Genomic DNA, 20,391 nt, shown 5'->3' with positions numbered 1-20,391 from the left:
TTCTTAGCAACACCACGGGCAAACTGCTATTTTTTGCTGGAGAAAAAAGAGAGAAAATGCGTGGAGGTGAAAACCCCCTTCGCCGAGTTTTCACCGTGAGAAAAGTCAAAGGAAAGATAACCATTGCACCCGAGAGAGCGCCTTCCGGGCGAGAAAAGGTTAACAATTCCCCAGAATCGGCAAAATTACCAAATTAGGTATCCATAATTGGACATTTATCCTTTTCTCACCCAGAAAAGCCGCTCTCTCGGGTTCAATGATAATCTTTCCTTTGACTTTTCTCGCGGTGGAAACTCAGCGAAAAAGGTTTTCACCTACATGCCTTTTCTCTCTTTTTTCTCCGCCGAAAAATGGCAGTTTGCACGTAGTGCAAGTTATCTGATGGTCCACTTACTCTCTTTTTATAATGGCTGGATGATGGCTTGTTGACTGTCGATTTATGCAAGATCCCTGCGTGTTAACTTAAGAGTAATGACTCACGGCGACGGTAGCTCCACATTGCCCATGCTCAGGAAGTGCCTAGTACATACCTGCCATCGGTTTAGATTCCGCATGGCATCACCATTTTGTACATATCTTTTGTTCGTCTCATGATCAGAAAGCGATTGATAACATGGTTCATAATTCATGACGGTTTATTCGCAGGTTTGAGTCTTTCTGACCGACTCTGTTAAACGTTAAGCCCTATTGACATCAACGATGATGCAAAACAGACCAGGCTGGTGTATTCTCATCTGTGACTTTATTAGTTTGTCCTACGTTGCTGGCAGGTATCGACACTGGCGCCGTTGTACGCTCATAGCGGGCACACCGCATCAGCACACGTATGATAAATGTACTTTGCTTGCATGGCAACTTGACCATTGAAATATTGAAGGTGAAACTGTTCTAGATAAATTAGCTGTGCATCACGAGTGTAGATTCACACAAACAATCAACACTATGTTCTACGTCCGCGTCCATACGATAAGATACCGTTAGGCCACTGCCAGGGTCCGACCGTAGCCAGATGGCCGGCCGCAACAGCCACAAGACTGTAGCGTTATGATTGATAAGTTTGCCGTGAGCCGACATGGATGTGCTTGTAGGTTTCGGGCAAAATAGTGATTGAATGTTCCAATATTTGCAGTCTTCCGTTACTATTACTGCGAAGGCAGCTGCTGTTAATGAGGTAATCATGTCTATGAAATGCATCTATGATTTAAAGTTAAATGTTCCTGTATATGGCGGCCTGGGGGTCGAGGGACAACAATAATTAGCGGACCCGCTGCGACATCCACAAGCCAGAGCATATCACGCCAGTTGCAAAAGCAAGGATGGGGAGTAGGACGCCGGACGCGCTGGTCGCGTGGGACGCCGAGCCCGAACGACGGCCGCGTAGAGCCTTGAACTGATCGGGGTTGGGGGTAACGTTTTGCTCCCACCCATCATCGAGAAGTCTGTCCATCATGGGGGAGTCCATCAACGCCAGGTCTTCCATTTCCCATGAAGTACAGATATCGATCATCCACCGCATCCGTCGCTTTCCCAGCTCACCGCCCACACCGGGAGCACGTTCCTTAAGCTTGGTTCTAAGCTCTCCGACCTTGCTGATAGCGTCTCCCGCACAGTTGGGCAATGCTTGTTCTACACGTTTGCGGATGATGTTGGCAAGTTTGGGGCTTTGACCGTTGGTGGAAATTAAGACCTGAAGAGGACCGTCGCGGATCTGGGACCCAAAGTAAAAGTCGCAAGACTCGGGAATATCGGCGACGTTGACCGGGATCTTATGTTCTCTGCAAAGTGCACAGACTCTGCGTGATTCTTCCACCTGGTCGATGGCTGTGAGGGCCATGTCAACCCCGACTAGGTCGTCCTCCGCAGCAAAGACTCGGTCACAATAGGTGATGCGGTCCGTAGCCTCGATGAAGCGCTTTGTGAGGGGGTGGAGGCCGGAACTAGGACATATGAGGGTGATGCGTGCATCTGCTGCGAGGACAGATTCAATGCGACCTGAGGCAACGTCTCCACCACCAACAATAAGAACGTGTTTGTCCTTGAGCTGCCAGGCAACTAGGAGGGATCCTCCCGTGAGAGAGCTTATGTCGGCGGGCATGTTCCTGTTGATGGCTGGAGGACGCGATGCAACACTACGGAAGAGAAGGGCTTATGATTATGGATTTAGAGGCCTATGAGGGGTGGTGTATGTGATGGGAACGGTCGGGCAATGTCGCGTTCTGGAAGGAATATACTCACCGGAAATGCGGTAACTTGGGAGGCGTTGCTCAGAAACCAACTGCAGCTATGGCAAAAGTCCCAGCGTTGGCAAGCGTACAAGGGGCTCACGGCCTCGATATTGCCTTGTGCGTCTGTGCTAAAAGCACGCCGTTACCACGGAGATATGTATTTCCGGTTCGTAACCACCACGCCGAAAGATGCTTAAGCAGCCTCCCCACAGCTTCATGCTCTTGATACCAAATCCCCATCACGCATCACTTCTCAAAGCCTGTGCAGGGCAAGGCATCTGCTTCCTGACCGACCTGTCAGCCTGTCAGCTTTTCGGGACCAGACCAGGTACTCACGCATAGCCGGCAGAGTATAACATCGGGCAATGTGAGTCCGTCTGCCCTCAAGGCCCACCCTTCACCCCCTCTTCGGCTTTTCCGTTCTTTCTAACTTTTTTCCTCTTCTTTTCTTGGGCACTGCAGAGCAGCTTCCCGACGTTGATCGTCATTACTTTGTCACAACAGCCTTGAGTTTTAGCCGGGTGCTCTCGTTTCTTGTGCCTCTCTGGAAGAGATTTCGCCTCGATTGATTCGACAGGTCATAGCCAAATATCTTTCATTCTCGTCGGTATGTACCTAATTCTCGCTCTGTTTCCTCTCGCGTATAGCTGATGTACCTTTGATCGGTACTTAGTCCACTCTCCTTTTGTCAAGTCAAGATGATGTCCAAACGCTTGCTCGGTGCTTGGGGATTCTTCGCTCTTTGCACTCTCATTGCTGGCATCGTTGCCCTTGCTCTGTCGTTCGTCTGGCGAGCTCCCAACCTCTTGTTGAATCTCACTCTATCAACAACGGACCTTAACCGTGAGCATTCTCTACGCCTTCTGTTCACATACTCGTTGCTAACTGATTGTTCCCACTAGTTGGCACGATTTTGGGTGTTGTCCTCATCTCCACCTTTGTGTTTTCTCTGGGATGTATAGTCTCCGGGAACACGTCTACGCTCCGCCTATATCTTTTGAACTGGGTGCTCCTTGGTAATGGGTCTTTGATCCTTATCATTGGCACCTTTTTCTGGATTTACACCCTCCATGAGAGGAACAACTACCATGCCATCTTTGGCAATGAAAGCGATGCGACTAAGATATTGATTCAAGATACTGTAAGCATTATCACACTTACTGGCCTTTTCATCTGATCAACCCTTCAAATGAAGTTGAAATGCTGTGGCTACTTCAGCGCGACCGATGAGCTCGCAATCGGTGGGAATATCTGTACTAGCCAAGGTGCTGCGGAAGCCCTCAACAACTTCTGCGTCACCCCGATTACCAAATTTGCCGACGAAACCTTGAACAACATCTTCAGCACGGTGCGCATATTATTGAGTGATTTTGAATCGTTGGCTCAACTATCCATAGATCTATGGCTTCATGGCTATTATCATCGGGTTCTTCCTCGCAAACATGTGCGTCATCAAGAGGGTGAGCAAATCTTTATAACGTTATCCGTCTCTCCCGCTTATCTTCTCTCTTTAGCGCCAAGAGTTCCAGCGCTTCGAGAAGATTGACGCCAAACGCGGAGGAACTGGTTTCGTTTAAACGGTGTAGTAATCTCCGCGTGCAAGCTCATCTGGCCACTATGGCCTGTGTATAACACTCATTCGATGAAGTCTCAGTACATACTCCTGGGTGTTCTTACTTGATTCCCTTCCGGCCGCTCCTGGCTCTCATATGACGTTAGCTTTGTATTCGCAAACCCTGAGTGCGCGAGCCGCATCAGGGTAATGGAATGTTATTTGGGTTTTAGTTGTGACATTGTACTCTTACATTTATAATGAAAGCCTTTGAGAAGGGTGTCCTGAAGACGCGCATCGCGACGTGCGCCAAAGGCAGACGGTTGGAAATGGTCAGTCTTCATGGCAATTTCACGTGTAAGATAGCCTTCTTTGCACGAACAATCCCTGTTTGGCTGCTTCATCCAGCAGTGGTTAGTACTGACAATCATTTGACCTACGACTTGAAAGTTGGCTAACCTTGCAGCCTGACCCAAAGGGTTTATTTGTACTTATGCCAAACTTATGCTACTCCTGACCGGGTTTCGGACCTCTAGCCACGATTATATTTCGAACTCTTCTTCGAGGCAGCTTCAAGCTTAAATCGATACAGCAGGCTTATTTCAGACATAGCGGCTTTCTTGAACGTTGGTTGAAGCCTTAAGTTGCTTAAGCTCCTGTGGAAGCTAAATACTACTTTATCGCTTACTTCACTCAAAGTGCCATGTGACGACGGTGTAGGATGGAGCTCCTCAAACCTACTAGTAGGCTAGGGCTTCTTGTCCAAAGTCCCCCGAGGACGCGTCGCAATATTCAAATTTGGTGAACATCATGGTTCATAGAGGAGCAGGCCTGACGGAGCACTGGGTCCAGTTCATCAGCCAAACGCAACATGACATGCATGACAATTGCGGTGCTTGTCGACTTCTACTCCTGGGAGGCAGAGATGATCGATGATCGACGATTTACTGGGAAATTTATGATCAAATTGTCCGTCTGCTTTGAAGTTGGGATGCATTCTTCTTATAATACACCTTGTAGCTGCTTGACTAAGTTTGCATCCCCGTAATAATGATCCTTGTCTGGACTCGGCGCTGAGGGACGCATGCAAACGCGTCGTACCATGTATATGATGGCTACATTGTGAATGATGCATGGTATTGTCCTGGCTCACGACGGTTCAAGCATTCTAGCATTGATTTGCTAGGCTGGCGAGGAGACGCGGTGGTTCAGCCTGAGACTGGACAGCAATGACGTCGGGGTGGCCTTCAGTTTGGAATTGTTTAGTCCATGTGTTTGATAATAGAAAAGTAGTTACCGGTAGCGAACGAGATGGGCGTCTTTACTGCCAGATAAAGCGAAGGATCTTGGAATGAAGTTTGATTGAGTTTGATACGAATCATACGATGGACTGAACCGTTATCATCTCGTCCGGGGGGTCCGTCACGACCGACGATGGTTGAAACGTTGACATCTCATCGCATCCAGGATCACACCAGCTTTAGGGGACGAGTGTTCGTTTGGTCTTGAGAGGGTGCACGGAAGCTTCCCCTAGAAATCGACCGCTGTAGTTGAAACGTTGACGCGTCTCAGGTCGTTTGCAACCGAATTGGCGAGTGAAGCGACCGACTGGATTCAAACCCAGGCCGCTTGTAATTGACTCACTTGAAGCGGCAATAGCATACTCGTCATGCCACTGACACGACGGCGACACACAAATCTAAATGCACTGTCTTTGGCATTTGACAACTCTGTTTCGAGCCTCGACGTAAAGCGGACAGCCAACTGTCGCAATCAGGTTGCAGAAGGAGGGTTTGCGTGGGACGATCAGGAGGAACATAGCAGTTCTTGAGCGACAGGCGCAGAGGGACCATGCACATGAGGTGTTTTGCTGGTACGCCCTTTGGTTAATCTTATCCTTCGCATTCTTCTTCTTGATGCATTGTGGGTAGCCCATCTATTCCATTGCTCTCCACTAGTCGCCACAGAGTTTTATGCAGTCACGCCTCCCCGTTTCCAGAGTTCGCGTTTGCACTTTCGGCCCGAGGAATTTCTCGACCAGATTCTCAATCCCTTTACCATTAGGTCTCAAGCACGGCTGATTTTCACCGCCTAGCAGATGTTGATTAGGCAACCATTCAACGGTGAAAAAATCCTGGTTTATTGACTGGCTGCTTTGGAACATGCGGAACAACTATCGAGTTGATAGCCTGGAGCCGGGGTCTAGAAATTCCAGCGCCTGATGATCCAAAAGCTTGTGAAGCGAACGACCTATATTTCTTGCGAGACTTGCTGCGTACAATCTTGCTTGCAGTACGGAGACCTACCTGACTCGGGACACATCCTTGAATGAATCATGGCAACACAGATGGCTCTTGACTCCGTTGAGGACTCGATTCTGGAGTGGCTGCGAGAGACCCTTTTGATCTTTTCTACTTGATCATGGCGAAACAAGGAGATCTCTCCCCGGCACAACATTATACTTCCGGTGTTGGCTATTGATCTCTTTACTGCACTCAGCAAAGTATCACAAACAACCTACTCAGCTCGCATTCACGGGGCGCTCAACGTCGTGACATTCAGCCTTTTCGACGGGACGACACATGCGTTGTGACGTGACTCTTCGGAATGTCACACAGTCACACCTGTGTCACAGTGATCATAGGAGCAGGCGGGTGGAGGTAAAACAAGGAGGCAAGCGCGAAGATCTTCGGCGAATCCAAAGTAGAATCAAAAAGACTTGGCGCTGCACAAGAGAACTGAGGCCAGGCGAGATGAACCAAATGTTATCAGCGATCTGCGGTCATCCTCGTACCTGCGTCTCTGCAGGCGGCCTTGTCTGCGTTTTCTGTCTCGCCGCGTTAGAGACTTCTACGGTTGACAGATACATAACTCACTATCGACGTTGACTAGGAGCAGGATAGCTTGTGCCTTCTGTGCCAACGGGCCCGCCTATTCACTCAGAATTTGACAAGAGCCCGACCTCAATGCACTGCAGAAGCCACCTTTCCATCGCTCTGTTTCTCTGTTTCTCGTTGATCCGGCTGAAAGGGAACAAATACTAACATTCTTTGGTTATTACACCGTGATGTGGTCCTAGTGCTTAGTGCTAGTTTCAAGTGTCAGAAACCAAGGGAGTGAAGAATTTCCATACGTACGTATTGGTCAGCGCGCGGAAGCAAATTGTCTATGACATGAAAGGTGCCGTGGTGAACTGAAATCCGCAAGTAAGTAGCAAACTGATGTGAAGAGAAACCGCTCTTCTAGTTCGCTTCACCATTTCTTTGCCTGCGTTTTTCTGTTGCTCCCCGTTTTTTCTTCAGTCGCTTTCAAAGGTCGGTGAAGCCTCGCCTCTGTGCCTCAGACACTTCTTATCCCTTTCTTTCATCTGCAATCTACTATCTCGCATATCTTGACAAGAAGCAGATGTCTCTGCACAAAACCGCGTTCGTTGTCCGCTACTGCCCTTATCCGACCCTCGACTCCAGAACCTTTTGTCGACACAAAGTTAGTTTCGGATCACTCACTATTGCCTGTTGTCTCATCTCAGTGGTCAGCGGAGGACAGTCACAGTTCCGTGCAGGCCGAGAAAGGGTTGGGACGAGGAGTCAATCATCGCTCATGCGATGACTTCTGTGCGCATACTCATATTCTCTCTCCCTGATCATCTGTGTTTGACGTGTTATTCAGCCACAGGGCTATGCGACAACCGATGAGATTGTGACTCAGGCAGGAAACCACACTTTTCGCCGTAGACCATTTAATAACATCACACAGCTTGAGACAACGCATCTTGCAAGTCCTGTCGACGGCGACGATAAATCCGTCTGCATCGCTCTCAACGCAGCACTTCACGGGGATGAACGACAGTCACAGGATAACCTTACGAAACGCAACGTACGCATGTTCTGGCATATAAGCTTTTCTACGTTGGTTGTTGTGAGCGTAACCTCCAGCTTCCTTGACCCATTTTGACCCGCTTCTCTTGTAGGACCTTGCTCTCAAAATGGCCAGAAATACGAAGAAAACATGATTCGCTGCCGCTGGCGTCGATATCACCTTATAACCTTGTAAGCTTGCCGCAAAAGTCCACATAGTCTTCATTTGACGATTTGTCAAGGTGCATTTCTGTCTCCGGCCAATTTCCACCGCCTTCCTTAATCTTGAAAGCCTTGGGTCAAATGCATAACTCATACATTCCGCATGGCTGCTTGCTTGGATAAAGTCAAACTCTCAGTACGTTAATAGGCACTTTATAGAGGATATTACGCCAGCTGTTAATAGTCATATTACTAAAAAATACACACTAATATTGCTTACACGCGATGAGCGTGCTTTGAGGTTTGAAGGATCTGTGGTGCCTTGAGGCTTGAACGCTTGAGCTTGAATCCTGAAAGCATTAGCATGAAGCTATTGCAGCACAGCAAGATCAGGCAAATGCATGGACTTGTAGTAGCAGGCTGGAAGGCGTTTGAGCGTGAGCCCGGGATTCGAAAGCACGCGAGGGTTGGCGTAAGGGCACGGCGACACGAATGTGGATGAACGAAGGAAAGAAACGCTCAGAGGGCTCAGAGGGCGATCCAGGATTCTCATTCACGTCCATCCCACGAAACGAACAACTGTACTGCCTTCGAGCTGTTTGACTCGAGCAGCGCGTGTCGCGTCTGAGTCAGGGGCATTCTGCTAATATCCCTGTGGGAATAATCTCACGCACGCCGCCACTTGTTGCCCAGCCGAACGAACGTTCCCTTTTTAGCATCACCCCTAAGTTCTTCTTATGAAAGTTTGGATTTTCAAATCGTACCCGAAGGAGTGGTCGAAGAGACCTTCTTGTTTCCTTCCTCTGACCGATCGCACGACCAGCTCGCCGGCTGTAGAGGCATCATGCCTTGCATATTCAACGACCATTATCGGCAATAAGACTATAATACCCTCGCTATGCCTAAAACCCGGAAAAGAAAATCGCCAGTCACTGACATTAGCAGAGATGACTCGAGCTCAAGTTCCAGTAACCCTCACGCAAGCCGCACTGTCATCAGAAGATTCCACGTCTTGCTCAAGAGACAACACCAACTTCAGCAAGGTCCAACCACTGCCCCAATATCTCAAGAGCTCACCGAAATCGACAATGAGATCCAGCAGCTAGGCGGTCTCTCCGCGTACCAGCGTATGTCTGCTGTCGGTCAGGGCAACGACCGTGGTGGTGGCAGTGAGAAGGTCTTCATTAAGTGGCTGCATGAAATAGGAGAGCGGGATCAAAGGAAAGGCAAAAAGAAATTACGGTATGTTACTCAAAGACGCCTTACACAGATCAATGCATTTATGACCCTTGACCGCGTTAGATTGCTGGAAGTCGGAGCTCTGAAGCCAGACAACTACGAGTCGTGGTCTTCATGGATAGAAAACACCCCGATTGATCTGCGCAGTAGGCATGCCTCCATTTTGGAACAAGACTTCCTGTTGATGGATAAGACGGAGAACTGGGAAAAGTGGGATGCAATCAGTCTTAGTCTCGTTATTAACTTCGTTCCGGATGCGAAGGATCGAGGTGAGCGTGCTTTGATATACTTAGTCTGATGAAATCTCCATGTGTTTCTCAGGCCGCATGCTCAAGATGGCTTGGGACATGCTGACTCCAGAAGGGCTCCTTTTCCTTGCCGTAAGTTCGCTAGCAAAGCCATCAACTCATTAATGATTCTTTTACAGCTGCCACTACCCTGCGTCGATAATTCCCGCTATACCACTTTCGATACTCTGCAAAGCCTTATGAGGGCGATAGGGTTCGCTGAAATCAAGGTGCGATGGAGGAAAGGAGGAAAGATGGCATATTGGCTCTTTAGAAAGGATATGTCTTTGTCTCGCAAGGACGCGACAAGTGAAGAATTTCGAAGGAAAACCGTGCATCGGCAGGGTAACAGAAACAATTTTGTGGTACTTCTACCTTAGGACGACAGGCAAGAAAAAGTGTCCACATTTGCCTTATGGTCATGATGAGTTACATGTACGGATACTGTAGCCTCAGGCCTCAACCCTAGGTCCAGCATGGATTCATTCGAGCTTACACATCCGTCAATATTCTGATATACTGTCGAACTGGTCCACGGTCCCGTATGGCGGGTTGTCTGATCCCGAGTTGGCGCCGCTCTGGCGCGAGTTCCTAACCTTTCCAATCGCCTACGTATATATAGCCCCTAGACTATAGCTATGCGTCACAAATTTAGGACCAGCACGACATGAAGAACTTGGACACGGAACAGTCATATGCACCTGGGCGCGAAGGTTGCGGCACTCCCTAGTTTGAACTCGGCCTCCTTATGACCTCACATGTATCGTCTTCAACCTGATGATTACTGAGCCGCAATCGTTTCCCACCCCGAGACCCCGGCTTCTGCGACTTCATTTTCGACCTCCATGTTGTTCGCACATCTAGTGCGAACCAACGCCAGAGTTGGTGTCGCGTCCGCGCAGCCAGCGGCTCGAAAGAGCCTACCTCTCGTCTCCAGGCGCGTCGTTGCCTATTCTACCTTCAGTCGGTCGGGACGGAATGACACCCGTTCCGTCGGAAAGTTCGTCTTGGGATGGTCTATGGCCATGGCGGCTGGATTCTTCGCGTACCACAGTGGAATAGGTTCCCTTCCCTCTCAGACGCTTGGCCTATCTCATCTTGCAAATGGTTCCGCTAACGGTTCTGACGGTAATAGTGAACGAGACTCCGAATTGGACAACGGTCTTCACTTCAGGTCTTCTGACGGGCTACCAGAGGGGACTCTGACATCGTCTGAAGGGACGCATTATGCCTCTGCTGATGAACTGCGTCAAGCTATCTCGGAATTGAAGGAAACGTTTCCTGAAGAAGGCAAAGTTTTGACGGACCAAGAATCTCTGGTTGGCCATAGTTATTCTCCTAGTTCCTATCATCCGACGGCGCCACATGCAGTCGTGGTTCAGGCTCTCAGCACTGAGGACGTGGTCAAGATTGTCAACATCTCCAGGAAGTATCGAGCTCCAATTGTGCCCTACAGTGGCGCAACGAGTATTGAGGGACATTTCAACGGAGTAAGTGAATTCTGGTAGCCCACCAGGCTTACAAGTTGTGATTGAGTTTGGGACGCGTCTACCTTGCCAGGTTCCTACAGGAAGCATATGTCTGGACATGTCGGCTATGAACAAGATCCTGGAAATTCATGGTAAGGAGAATCTGATGAAAGTTGGAACCTTGGAGTCATTGACAGTATGCAGAGGCCGATGGTGATCTGAGATGCCAGGCCGGTGCAGGCTGGGAGGAGATCAACGAAACCCTCAAAGAGAAGGGCATCCCTCTTTTCTTTCCTGTGAGCAACTCAACTTGCAGTCTCGGGCGAAATGTGGGATTAATGGCGGCAGCTTGACCCAGGACCTGGCGCAGTATGTCTTGATCGTAGTTCTACGCCTCACGTTCTGATCTTTTAAAGACAATAGGCGGTATGATCTCTACGGGATGCTCTGGGAGTTAGTAAAGCATGACTCTCGATGATTGTACGTTAACACTCGTTTGTAGCGAATGCCGTGCGCTATGGCACTGCGAAAGCTGAATGGTTCCTGAACATTGTCAGTACCAAATCTTTGAGCATTTCTCTTTGATTAACAACAGCTGTATCAGACGGTCGTACTTCCAAATGGCGAGGTTGCGACAACAAGGCGTCGCGCTAGAAAGTCTTCCACCGGTTTTGACACTACGAAGCTTTTTATCGGTGCTGAAGGGACCTTGGGCATCGTGACCGAAGGTGCTTAATGCGCATACAGCAGTGTTATGTCTGCTTCACTAACCTCCCCTCAGCCACCCTCCGACTTGCACCTGTCGTACCGACTAGAGTAGCTATGGCACAGTTTCCTGATGTTCAGAAAGCAGTCGATGCTGTCCAAGAGATCCTGAAGACACCTCATGGCCCCAATGTTCGTAAGTGGCGGTTTGGCAAGAAGCAAAGCAAAAGCCTGATATGTTTTTACGATAGAGTGTATTGAACTTCTTGATGATGACAGTGAGCAATTATCGCGTGCCCGGCTTGTGCTTACTAATTGAATGCAAACGCATAGTGATGGACGCCCTGAACAAAGGTGGAAACGTTGAGAATTCTTACCCTGTCAAGGATACTCTGTTCTTCAAGTTGCAGGGATCTCAATTAGGTATCAAGGAAACTTCTGAGGTCATTCAATCGATCGTCCGAAAAAACGGAAGCACACACTTCCAGTTTGCAGCGTCTGAGGAGGAGGCCGAAGACCTCTGGCAAAATCGTAAATACGCTCTCATGGCGACGATGTCCACTCACCCAGGATCAAAGTGCTGGACAACTGATGTCTGGTCAGCATCCTCCAACGTTATGAAGTGGAGCCGAAGTCACTTATCTTTGTTTTTGGCACAGTGTGCCGGTATCCAAGCTCCCTCAACTGGTGTATGAAACAAAGCGAGATCTTGCCAAGGCGGGACTGAGGTCTACAATTGTTGGACATGTTGGCGATGGTGAGTGTTGCTGTTTGGACACCGTGCAGACGCGTGAATATTACGTCTAGGCAATTTCCACGCCCTCATTCTTTTTGACGATGACAAGGAGCTGGAAAAGGTCAGCGATGCAGTTCACCGCATGGTGAACCGTGCCATCGCGCTTGATGGAACTTGTGAGTTCTTAAACATTTCCGACCGAGTTTCCTCCCTGACTAGACCATGTCTAGGCACTGGTGAACATGGTGTAGGAGTTGGTAAACTAGAGTACCTCGATGATGAACTGGGCGAGAATACCGTCGAACTAATGAGGACAGTGAAACGAGCTATTGACCCATTGAACCTCTTCAACCCTGGGAAGGTACTGTTCAACAGTGTTCATATAGCTCAAGTAGGAATGCTCACCCTAATGATATATATGCAGCTTTATCCCAAGAAAGGCGGCCATAAAAATCATTGATATGAATGCCAGTGGATGAAGATAATCGCTATGGCTTGGTTCCAATGTATACTGATTCGTCGAATGACCAGTCTGTACATTCGATGACGACGCGAAAAGCTCGTACTAGTATACCCAAGTGCTGACAATATTTGGCTCCCTTCATTAACTCACAAGGATCCCTATAAATACCACCATGATACCATGACACATGTCTACACTGTGGGTAGCTTGAACGTCAACTTCTTCACAATGGCGTTGAGACGTCTGCTGTGTGCTTTAGTACTTGAGCCTTGCATACCCATGACGGTGTCCACTTTCCATGCATCAATGAGTGTACTAGCAAAGTGTTTTTGCTTTAAGCCAGTGAATGCTGGCAAGCCGTGTGCGTATGGTTTCCCTGGATTTTTTATGAAGGTTCTCTCTCCTTCGAGAATTTAGATCAGTTTCATATCTTGTTGCCGAATCCCGACTTGATGCCGGCGGAGTCAACTTCAAGTCAGCCTGGAGTCAGCATGCCCGGCAGCGCCTTTGTGACACGCGTGACGGTATATAACCAATCCCGAAATTTGGGACCCCACACACAGCACGCCCCCACCAGCACTTACACTCCCCCCTCCATTTTTTGTGTTTTTATTCGACGGCATCATGAGCAACGTAGACTGGGACAGCAAGACCGTTATTGGCAGCAAGGCCAAGGCCCCCAAAGTTACCCGCAACGCTTCGGATCTGAATGGTATGTTCTGACATATCTGTGACTGTCTTCATCTTTGGCTGACCTCTCTCTTCAGCTGTAGGTGCTCTCAGATGAGCTTGATATTGATCCTGATTAGAACTTCATATTAGGCGCGACGAACAGGAGCCGTGGTGGGTACCGAGAAGAAGACTGTGGGTGGCAATAAGGGTCATCTTGGTACGCCCAGCTTCTCGTGCGCTTGCTCCAAGCTGAGAATTTCTCTCCACTAGGGCCTGACCACCAGAAGATTGCCAAGCTGGACCGCGAGAACGAGGTCGCTCCTCCCCCCAAGATCTCCGCTTCGGTCGGCAAGGTACTGTATCTGTCATCAGTCTGCGGCCGACCAGTGCTGATGAGTGATCCGATAGACCATTCAAACTGCGCGTATGGAAAAGGGCTTCACACAGAAAGATCTAGCTCAGAAGACCAACGAGAAACCTTCGGTCATCCAGGACTACGAGTCCGGCAAGGCCATCCCTAATCCTCAGGTTCTCAGCAAATTCGAGCGCATCCTTGGAGTCAAGCTGCGTGGTACGTGTCTTTATGCGCAAAATTGATTCTGGTCTGATGTTTTGGTCAGGTGCAGACATTGGGAAGAAGCTGGAGGGGCCGAAGAAGTCGTAATTTGGCCCCTCCGTAGTCGCACCTCTATCCGACACTTATTGTAGACTGCTATCTGTGACCATAGATTAATGTAATGATGCCTGGGTGTGATCCACTTGCGTTGGAAAGGAGATTGCCAAACATGGTGTGCGTCAGAGTAAGATAACAAGATGTATAGTAATACACGGGCATAGCATAATGAACGCCGAGCTTAAGAGGCCTGCTCCCCGTCTGCTGATCCCTAAGTCCATCATAAGCCCATGTTTCACACCGAGTTTGAGTACCTACATATGATATATAGTCGGCACTTTCGCAGGCCTTGTACTCTTTAAGCAGTTCTTCGGCAGTTGCTCTGAGAGTAACATTCAGCATTATCAGGTCCGGATCGATGATTGAACGTACCGTGCATCGTCGAACTCTTCCAGCCCGTCAGCAAACATCTTCTCCTTTTTGTATTGGTCCAAGAAGGCGTTTCGTCTTCGCAAACGATCAAACTGATCTAACATGCGCTTGAACAACTTTACGGTGAAGGTTATGAATGCATAAGCTTCGCCTGCCAATCCTACAACTCAACGTACCGAGGCGATGCTTGTGTGGTTTGCCAACATTAATCCACTGACTCTGTGATTTGTCGTGATATAAGGCGATCGGCGGGTCAGAGCCACTTGGATTGAAGCAGGGCCCCATGGGATGAAGTTGGCAAGCTGCCGTTCACGTATGCGCAGGAGGGATTGATGAACCTAGACAGACCCATAAGATAGAACATAGGGACTGAGACAAAACGCGCACGTCGGTAGGATCGACATCTCCTTGTATGATGTTTAAGATTGATATGTAGCACGCAGTCTTGCTTGGCGTTGTGGACACCATGCGGTTTTTGGGTTGCAGGAGTCGTCTCATGACGTCCAACACTGTTGTCCTTCGGATGGACTTGGCCTGACTGCAAGTTAGGGATGCCCTCGGAGGATTTTATATAGACTTACCATGTCTATTTGATCGCCTGTGAATGGCGTATAGGAAGTCATGAGGAAGTGGCATCGTGGCGTTGGGATGAGGGAAGCAATAATCCCAACAAGATCATTATTCATGTACCCAGGATAGCGCAGCGTTTGCGTGCTGGCTGCCATGACTGTTGACACCTAATCATGAATGTAAGCCTGCCGAGATACTCAAGATTCTGTCCTCTCACAAGCTGGTTGGTTTGATCAAAGGAAGGCGTTTGGACATGCAACCGATCTGCCGCTATGCGCGCCAAAGCACCGTTATCCAGCACGACCACAGAATCGGCATGGTTTGCCAGTCGTTTCAAGGTCAGCAATGAGTTATATGGCTGAACGACAACATCTCCTTCCTGGGCGTTCGGGAATACAGAGTAGGTCTGGATCAGTTTCTTCGGGAACTTGTCGTTTAGCCGCTCGAGGAGGAACGAGCCGAAACCTGACCCTGTCCCACCAGCTATCGAGTGCATCAACATGAAGCCCTTTCAGAAGGAAAAGGTCCGTGTAAGCATTCGGATCGGCCCCGTCATGCTATCTTACCTCAAGAGAGTCACTGCCCTCTGCTTCACGATCTATCATTTCCATGACTTCTTCATAAAGTCGTTCTCCAGATGCGAACCCGTTCGCCCAGTTATTACCCGCACCACCACCATCTTGGGACACAAAGATGTTCTCCGGATTATAGAGATTTGCCCATGGCGAGGTCAGGATGTTGTTTATTACCTATGTGCAACATGAGACATTGCGGCAGTCAGTACGAGAGCACAAGACGCGTCCAGCACGTACACGGGGCTCGAGATCGACCAGAATAGCGCGTGGAATGTAATGCTCGTCATCGGCCTGGTAGAAAAACACGTCTTTTCTGTCACCGCCCTCGGTCGCCCAATCTTCAAGAATGCCCTCCTTGTTGATCCCGTGTTCGGCACACAGGCGCTGCCAGTAGACCGCCCCCACTTATAACAAGCCGTTCCATCAGCATCAGAGTGTGGCATGCTGGATGCTTGACTTACTCTGATTCCCGCATTGTCCTAGCTGAACTGTAACAATTTCTCGGGGCATGCTCCAATACAATTCGCGATGCCCGACGCGTTCAGACGAGTGCTAGGGGTAAGTAACAAACAAAGCTCAGGTGTGTCACACCGCGTCAGAGGACTATAGTGTCCGAAACAACACTTGATAACTTATCGAAAGCAGAGGCAACAAAGCCTGGGAGTACTATAGACAATAAGCGATCGTATAAACTGGCGACAGTATTTGAGGCAATAGACGAGAAAACAGCAGGTCAAATGAGGCTATGCAAATATGTGATGTGTATCTAATGGCCTTGAGCCTTCGTGAGTAAAAATGCATGTGTAGTGGCCTTCAGCCACCCATAAATCCCTTTAACAAGCTACAGAAAATTCAGTGGTGGTGATGGTATGTGGTGAGACGGGGGATGATTATGCAAAACTGTCGCAAGCAGGTGTCGCCAATCGAGATATAGATGGTAAAATGTTTGTTAATTTTGTTGAGAGAAGATGTTTGTGCAGTTGCGTGATAAGTTATCGGCGCCCTCCTCGTCTGTTGGGAAGCTTCTTGATCTGTCTGAGTCCGGGCGGCGTTTGGGTTTGTGGTGCTGCTCCAATCGTGAAGAGGGCACCTCCACCTTCAGCAGGCGGAGGGGTGGGTGCTGCGAATGGGCTGCTCGGAGCACTTCCATTGGACTGGCCAAACGCGAAGGCACCGCCCGATCCACCTGGCTGAGAGAGGGGTACATTATTGTTGGCAGGGGACGCTGGTTGACTACCGCTTCCAAAGGTGAAAGCACCGTTGCTTGAAGGCTGTGTATTGTTCGACCCTCCGAACGTGAACGTCGACTGTGGCTGGCTGAAAGGGCCAGTTGGCGCTGAAGCAGGACTAGCAGCGGCACCAAATGGACTGCTGTTCGCAGGCGTTCCGAAGGTAAAAGGCGAAGAGGGTGCAGCACTAGGAGACGACTGTCCAAATGAGAAGGGTGCATTTGTTGATGTTGCAGTTGCAGGGCTATCAAGAGGTTTGCCGAAAGAAAATGGCGAGTTGGTTGACGATTGGCCAAAGGCAAACCCAGTCTTGTTCTCTGTGGACTTTTCTTCGGGCTTCGAGCCAAACGCATTCGGCGTAGAAGGAGAATTAAACCCAAATCCTCCGGCGGAAGGAGGCTGACTGCTGCTCTGGTTCCCAAATAGCACGCTGCCAGACCCAAAGGAAAAGTTCAAGCTGGGTCGTTCAGCAGGTTTGCCGTCGTTGGTTACGTTTGCATCCCGAACAGGGCTTTCGTCCATGCTAACCTCTTGGTCCTTGGGCGGAGTAATAGGACGAGCCGGAGTCGATTGTCCGAACGTCACCGACTTATTGTTGTCAGCAGTACCATTGCTCGCACTTGGAGTTCCAAAGTTGAAAGCTGGCGCAGTGGTCGTTGGCGTTCCAAAGGAAAACGGTGCTGGCTTTTTCTCTTGAGCAGGAGGTGTGGCAGGAGCCGATCCGAAGGAGAAGGGACTCGTGGCCCTGTTCTCTAAGCTTGGATCCAACGGCGCCGAACTCGGCCGCTGACCAAAGGAGAACGCAGGCTGAGTTTGACTACCAAATGCTGGCTTTGGAGCTTCCAACGTCGTGCTAGTGGACGTGTTTTTTGGTGCATCGGCTTGACCAAACGAGAAACCAGGCTTCGATGGTTCGGAGGCGGAAGGAGGGTGGGGTGAGGGAAGTCCAAAGTTGAATGGTGCCGAAGTAGTGCCACTTGTGGATGGACCAGACCCAAACATTAGCGGCGATGGCTTTGGTTCTGCGGGTTGAGCTGTTTTAGCCCCATCTGTGAAGATAGACTTCGACGCGGACGCTTCAGGGGCAGAATTGCTAAACGAAAATAGCGCCGGCGCCGCGGCTGGAGGGGCGGCAACTTGTGATGTAGTCGTAGATGGGGTGGCCTGTGCCGACTCCGTGGTCGAAGATGGGGAAATCGCCGACGAGGTTGAACCGAATATTGAAGAGGCCTTGTCGGCTGCGGGCGGGGCGAACAATGAAGTAGAGGCTGGAGCTGCTGACCCAAACAAGGATGGCTGTGTAGGCTTATGTGTTGTACCAAACAAAGATGTAGCTGCTTCCTGGGCTTTGGAGGGCTCCGGAGTAGCCTCTGCTAGTTTGCCGCCGATAGCTGGCGCCTGAATCCCGAACAGTGACGGTGCAGAACTCGCAAGGTTAGAGGAAGGCGGGGGGGCACTGCTGGCCGCAGATTTGGACAACGAACTAGCAAAAAAGTTGGGAATACCATCCTTTTTACTGGACTCCGGTGCAGATGCTACTGACGGTGCAGGAGCAGGCGGCTTGTTAAAGTCAAACGCCGAAGGTGCTGCCTCAGGCTTTGATGGCTTGGGAGGTTGAGGAGTCGGAGGCTCGAATGAGATAGATGGGATGATTGGCGCCGGTGCTCTTGCAGATGCCGGAGTCTCGAAAGCCTGGGCTGTCTTTGACACTTGAGGGGTGGACGTCTGCACAGGAGTGACCTTCACAGGAGATGACCCAGCATTGGATAACGAGAACGGCAGCGAAGAAACTGGAGGCTCTTTGGCATTGGTGCTATCGTGAGTGATCGGTGTCTACGATATCGTTAGAAATTTGTGATGCCATGAACTCGAAGATACTCACCTCTTTAGCGAATGTGAACGAAGTAGGAACTTCGAATACCGGCGCCTTCTTAGCTGCCTCTTCCAACATCTTGAAATCAGCGGCCCTTGCATCATCCGCCATATCATCCTCGTCTACATCGAATGCCGCAGAGAACTTGTTCATGCGGTTTGACGACGGACGCTCAATGTGATTGCGAGAGCTTCGGCTGCGACCCACCCTAAGCGACGTTTCCAGGCCGCTTGTGAATGGAACACCGGGTTCAAAAGTTGGGTCGGGAGGCGCAATCGCATCCTTCTTCTGGAGTGCTTCCACGGTGTTTGTAATATCAAGGCGTTGCTCCTCCAATGGCTTGTCATCATCCATCAATTCCTCTTCTTCTCGTTTTTTCGCTTCCTCCTCTTCCCGCTTCCGTCTCGCCAACCACTTCTTCATACCTCCCTCTCCGGCGTATGGCTTCGCTGGCGAGTCCGGTACCTTTCGTTTACCTTTCCCCTTCGTGCCCAAGCGAGGTCTTTCATCTCGATCGTCATGCATAAGGGTGATCTGATGCTTCTTCTTCGGCATGAACATCTCCGGAATCTCAGAAGACCCTCGCAGGCGAGTGGGAAGGAGAGGTGTCTTGTACACATCTAGCTCGTGAAGAGCTTTCTCTGCCGCGTTGACCGGCCACAGAGGTGCTGATACAATAAGTGTCAAAGGGCATATATTTTAGAGGAGAGAGACGTACTAGAAGATGACTCTGCGGGTGCATTGGAACCAAAAAGAAGAGAGCCCTGACGGCTAGGGGAATTACCCTGGACAACATATCTCAGCAAAAAGCAACTTTCGTAAAGCAAAAATAGTACATGTTTCCTCGACTGAGCCAAAGAACCTAGGGTCATCTGCTGTGACATGTCGGTGGTTCCTTGTTTCTGAAGGTTCTGAGGTGGCTTGATGAACGTCGGGTTAGAAATGAGGGATGCCAGCGGAGGAGGCTCAGAAGGATCACGCTCGCGACGAGGAGGTACGTTCGGCCCGAAGTTGGAACCTGATGGCTGTGGCGTCAATGAAGTTCTCATATATGTACGACGGCCTGGCTCCAGTGAGACATCGCGGATTACAGACATATCCCTTGAGCTTGTTTCCTTGCCAATGTCTTCCATGGTCACGTCGCGTGACAGTCTCTTTGGGCCGCTGAGCGTGCTGAAGTTGGATGGTGGATCAAGCGACATAGTTCGAGACATGCCTGCTGGTCCATGAATTCCAGCAGGATGAGGGGAAAGAGTGCGGCGCCCTCTAGGAGCAGAGACGGAGGTAGCAAATGAGCCAGCTGGTGGCCTGAGAGTCTTGCGTGGGGACAAGGTCGCCCTGGACGAACGTGGGCGGGGCGACCTTCTCGGGAGAAAGGCAGAGGGTGGAGGGTCATTATAGTGAGTCTGCCGTTTTTCAGGCTCTGGGGTGTCTATGCGCATCCTCTTCGGCGCGTTCTGATACTCGTCGCCGGTATCCCTTGGCCTATTGGCTGGAGAAGGGAGACGGCGACGTTTTCCAGCGGTGTCCTCGAATTCGTCATCCGTGTTTGAGAACCACTGGAAGGGCGCAGCGACGATGCTCTTGAGAGCACCAAAGAACGAGCCAGAGCGTCCTAAGGTGTTTGTGGCCTGCACACGCTGAGAATTCGAGTCCATCGCGGAAGACGTCGGAGGGGTGGACTTGGTCGCCGTGGTGGGCGGTGGTCGAGTGCAGAACAAGAACGGAGACT

At 50.0% G+C, this 20,391-nt stretch overlaps 6 protein-coding genes across 6 annotated transcripts; 3 read left to right on the top strand and 3 right to left on the bottom strand.

Moving 5' to 3' along the window:
- Positions 1-866: 866 nt before the first annotated feature.
- Positions 867-2,169, bottom strand: CONPUDRAFT_135134 (siroheme synthase). Its single transcript, XM_007766683.1, has 2 exons — positions 933-2,169; positions 867-883 (listed from the first exon to the last, which is right to left on the bottom strand). Exon 1 carries the CDS (start codon positions 2,093-2,095, stop codon positions 1,256-1,258), a length of 840 nt encoding a protein of 279 aa, XP_007764873.1. The 5' UTR covers positions 2,096-2,169; the 3' UTR covers positions 867-883; positions 933-1,255.
- Positions 2,170-2,923: 754 nt separating this feature from the next.
- Positions 2,924-3,802, top strand: CONPUDRAFT_48881 (tetraspanin; the record flags this gene model as incomplete). The annotated part of the gene is made up of 5 exons (XM_007765921.1): positions 2,924-3,068; positions 3,128-3,366; positions 3,421-3,573; positions 3,623-3,685; positions 3,740-3,802. The coding sequence occupies 5 exons, from the start codon at positions 2,924-2,926 to the stop codon at positions 3,800-3,802; spliced, it is 663 nt and encodes a 220-aa protein (XP_007764111.1).
- A 4,763-nt stretch (positions 3,803-8,565) lies between these two features.
- On the top strand, positions 8,566-9,847 carry CONPUDRAFT_118159 (nucleolus protein). Its single transcript, XM_007766682.1, has 4 exons — positions 8,566-9,038; positions 9,099-9,304; positions 9,357-9,415; positions 9,463-9,847. Exons 1-4 carry the CDS (start codon positions 8,695-8,697, stop codon positions 9,700-9,702), a joined length of 849 nt encoding a protein of 282 aa, XP_007764872.1. The 5' UTR covers positions 8,566-8,694; the 3' UTR covers positions 9,703-9,847.
- A 290-nt stretch (positions 9,848-10,137) lies between these two features.
- Positions 10,138-12,876, top strand: CONPUDRAFT_118155 (D-lactate dehydrogenase cytochrome oxidoreductase). The gene is made up of 14 exons (XM_007766681.1): positions 10,138-10,812; positions 10,883-10,943; positions 10,996-11,087; positions 11,140-11,160; positions 11,208-11,244; positions 11,294-11,343; positions 11,396-11,519; positions 11,573-11,692; positions 11,748-11,774; positions 11,830-12,094; positions 12,156-12,253; positions 12,304-12,408; positions 12,463-12,593; positions 12,657-12,876. Exons 1-14 carry the CDS (start codon positions 10,168-10,170, stop codon positions 12,690-12,692), a joined length of 1,812 nt encoding a protein of 603 aa, XP_007764871.1. The 5' UTR covers positions 10,138-10,167; the 3' UTR covers positions 12,693-12,876.
- A 701-nt stretch (positions 12,877-13,577) lies between these two features.
- Positions 13,578-16,111, bottom strand: CONPUDRAFT_135130 (gamma tubulin). The gene is made up of 10 exons (XM_007766680.1): positions 16,019-16,111; positions 15,795-15,961; positions 15,549-15,731; positions 15,200-15,490; positions 14,994-15,149; positions 14,800-14,946; positions 14,589-14,750; positions 14,413-14,528; positions 14,299-14,362; positions 13,578-14,251 (listed from the first exon to the last, which is right to left on the bottom strand). Exons 1-10 carry the CDS (start codon positions 16,065-16,067, stop codon positions 14,222-14,224), a joined length of 1,365 nt encoding a protein of 454 aa, XP_007764870.1. The 5' UTR covers positions 16,068-16,111; the 3' UTR covers positions 13,578-14,221.
- A 112-nt stretch (positions 16,112-16,223) lies between these two features.
- Positions 16,224-20,360, bottom strand: CONPUDRAFT_162572 (uncharacterized protein). Its single transcript, XM_007766679.1, has 4 exons — positions 19,496-20,360; positions 19,378-19,444; positions 18,669-19,327; positions 16,224-18,619 (listed from the first exon to the last, which is right to left on the bottom strand). The coding sequence occupies exons 1-4, from the start codon at positions 20,315-20,317 to the stop codon at positions 16,550-16,552; spliced, it is 3,618 nt and encodes a 1,205-aa protein (XP_007764869.1). The 5' UTR covers positions 20,318-20,360; the 3' UTR covers positions 16,224-16,549.
- Positions 20,361-20,391: the final 31 nt, after the last annotated feature.

This window comes from Coniophora puteana (genome assembly GCF_000271625.1).
Source record: "Coniophora puteana RWD-64-598 SS2 unplaced genomic scaffold CONPUscaffold_2, whole genome shotgun sequence".
In the NCBI taxonomy this organism is placed as follows: Eukaryota; Fungi; Basidiomycota; class Agaricomycetes; order Boletales; family Coniophoraceae; genus Coniophora; species Coniophora puteana.
This window is presented reverse-complemented; position numbering and strand designations above follow the sequence as displayed.

Coding starts and splice junctions, on each gene's coding strand:
- CONPUDRAFT_135134 (XM_007766683.1), bottom strand. CDS start 2,095: ATGCCCGCCGACATAAGCTCTCTCACGGGAGGATCCCTCCTAGTTGCC.
- CONPUDRAFT_118159 (XM_007766682.1), top strand. CDS start 8,695: ATGCCTAAAACCCGGAAAAGAAAATCGCCAGTCACTGACATTAGCAGA. Junction 9,039..9,098: donor AAAGGCAAAAAGAAATTACG/GTATGTTACTCA, acceptor TGACCGCGTTAG/ATTGCTGGAAGTCGGAGCTC. Junction 9,416..9,462: donor AAGGGCTCCTTTTCCTTGCC/GTAAGTTCGCTA, acceptor ATTCTTTTACAG/CTGCCACTACCCTGCGTCGA.
- CONPUDRAFT_118155 (XM_007766681.1), top strand. CDS start 10,168: ATGTTGTTCGCACATCTAGTGCGAACCAACGCCAGAGTTGGTGTCGCG. Junction 10,813..10,882: donor TTGAGGGACATTTCAACGGA/GTAAGTGAATTC, acceptor CTACCTTGCCAG/GTTCCTACAGGAAGCATATG. Junction 11,520..11,572: donor CTTGGGCATCGTGACCGAAG/GTGCTTAATGCG, acceptor ACCTCCCCTCAG/CCACCCTCCGACTTGCACCT.
- CONPUDRAFT_135130 (XM_007766680.1), bottom strand. CDS start 16,067: ATGCCCCGAGAAATTGTTACAGTTCAGCTAGGACAATGCGGGAATCAG. Junction 15,150..15,199: donor TTGATCAAACCAACCAGCTT/GTGAGAGGACAG, acceptor ATTCATGATTAG/GTGTCAACAGTCATGGCAGC. Junction 14,751..14,799: donor GAGATGTCGATCCTACCGAC/GTGCGCGTTTTG, acceptor GGGTCTGTCTAG/GTTCATCAATCCCTCCTGCG.
- CONPUDRAFT_162572 (XM_007766679.1), bottom strand. CDS start 20,317: ATGGACTCGAATTCTCAGCGTGTGCAGGCCACAAACACCTTAGGACGC. Junction 19,328..19,377: donor ACCCGCAGAGTCATCTTCTA/GTACGTCTCTCT, acceptor TTATTGTATCAG/CACCTCTGTGGCCGGTCAAC. Junction 18,620..18,668: donor CGTTCACATTCGCTAAAGAG/GTGAGTATCTTC, acceptor ACGATATCGTAG/ACACCGATCACTCACGATAG.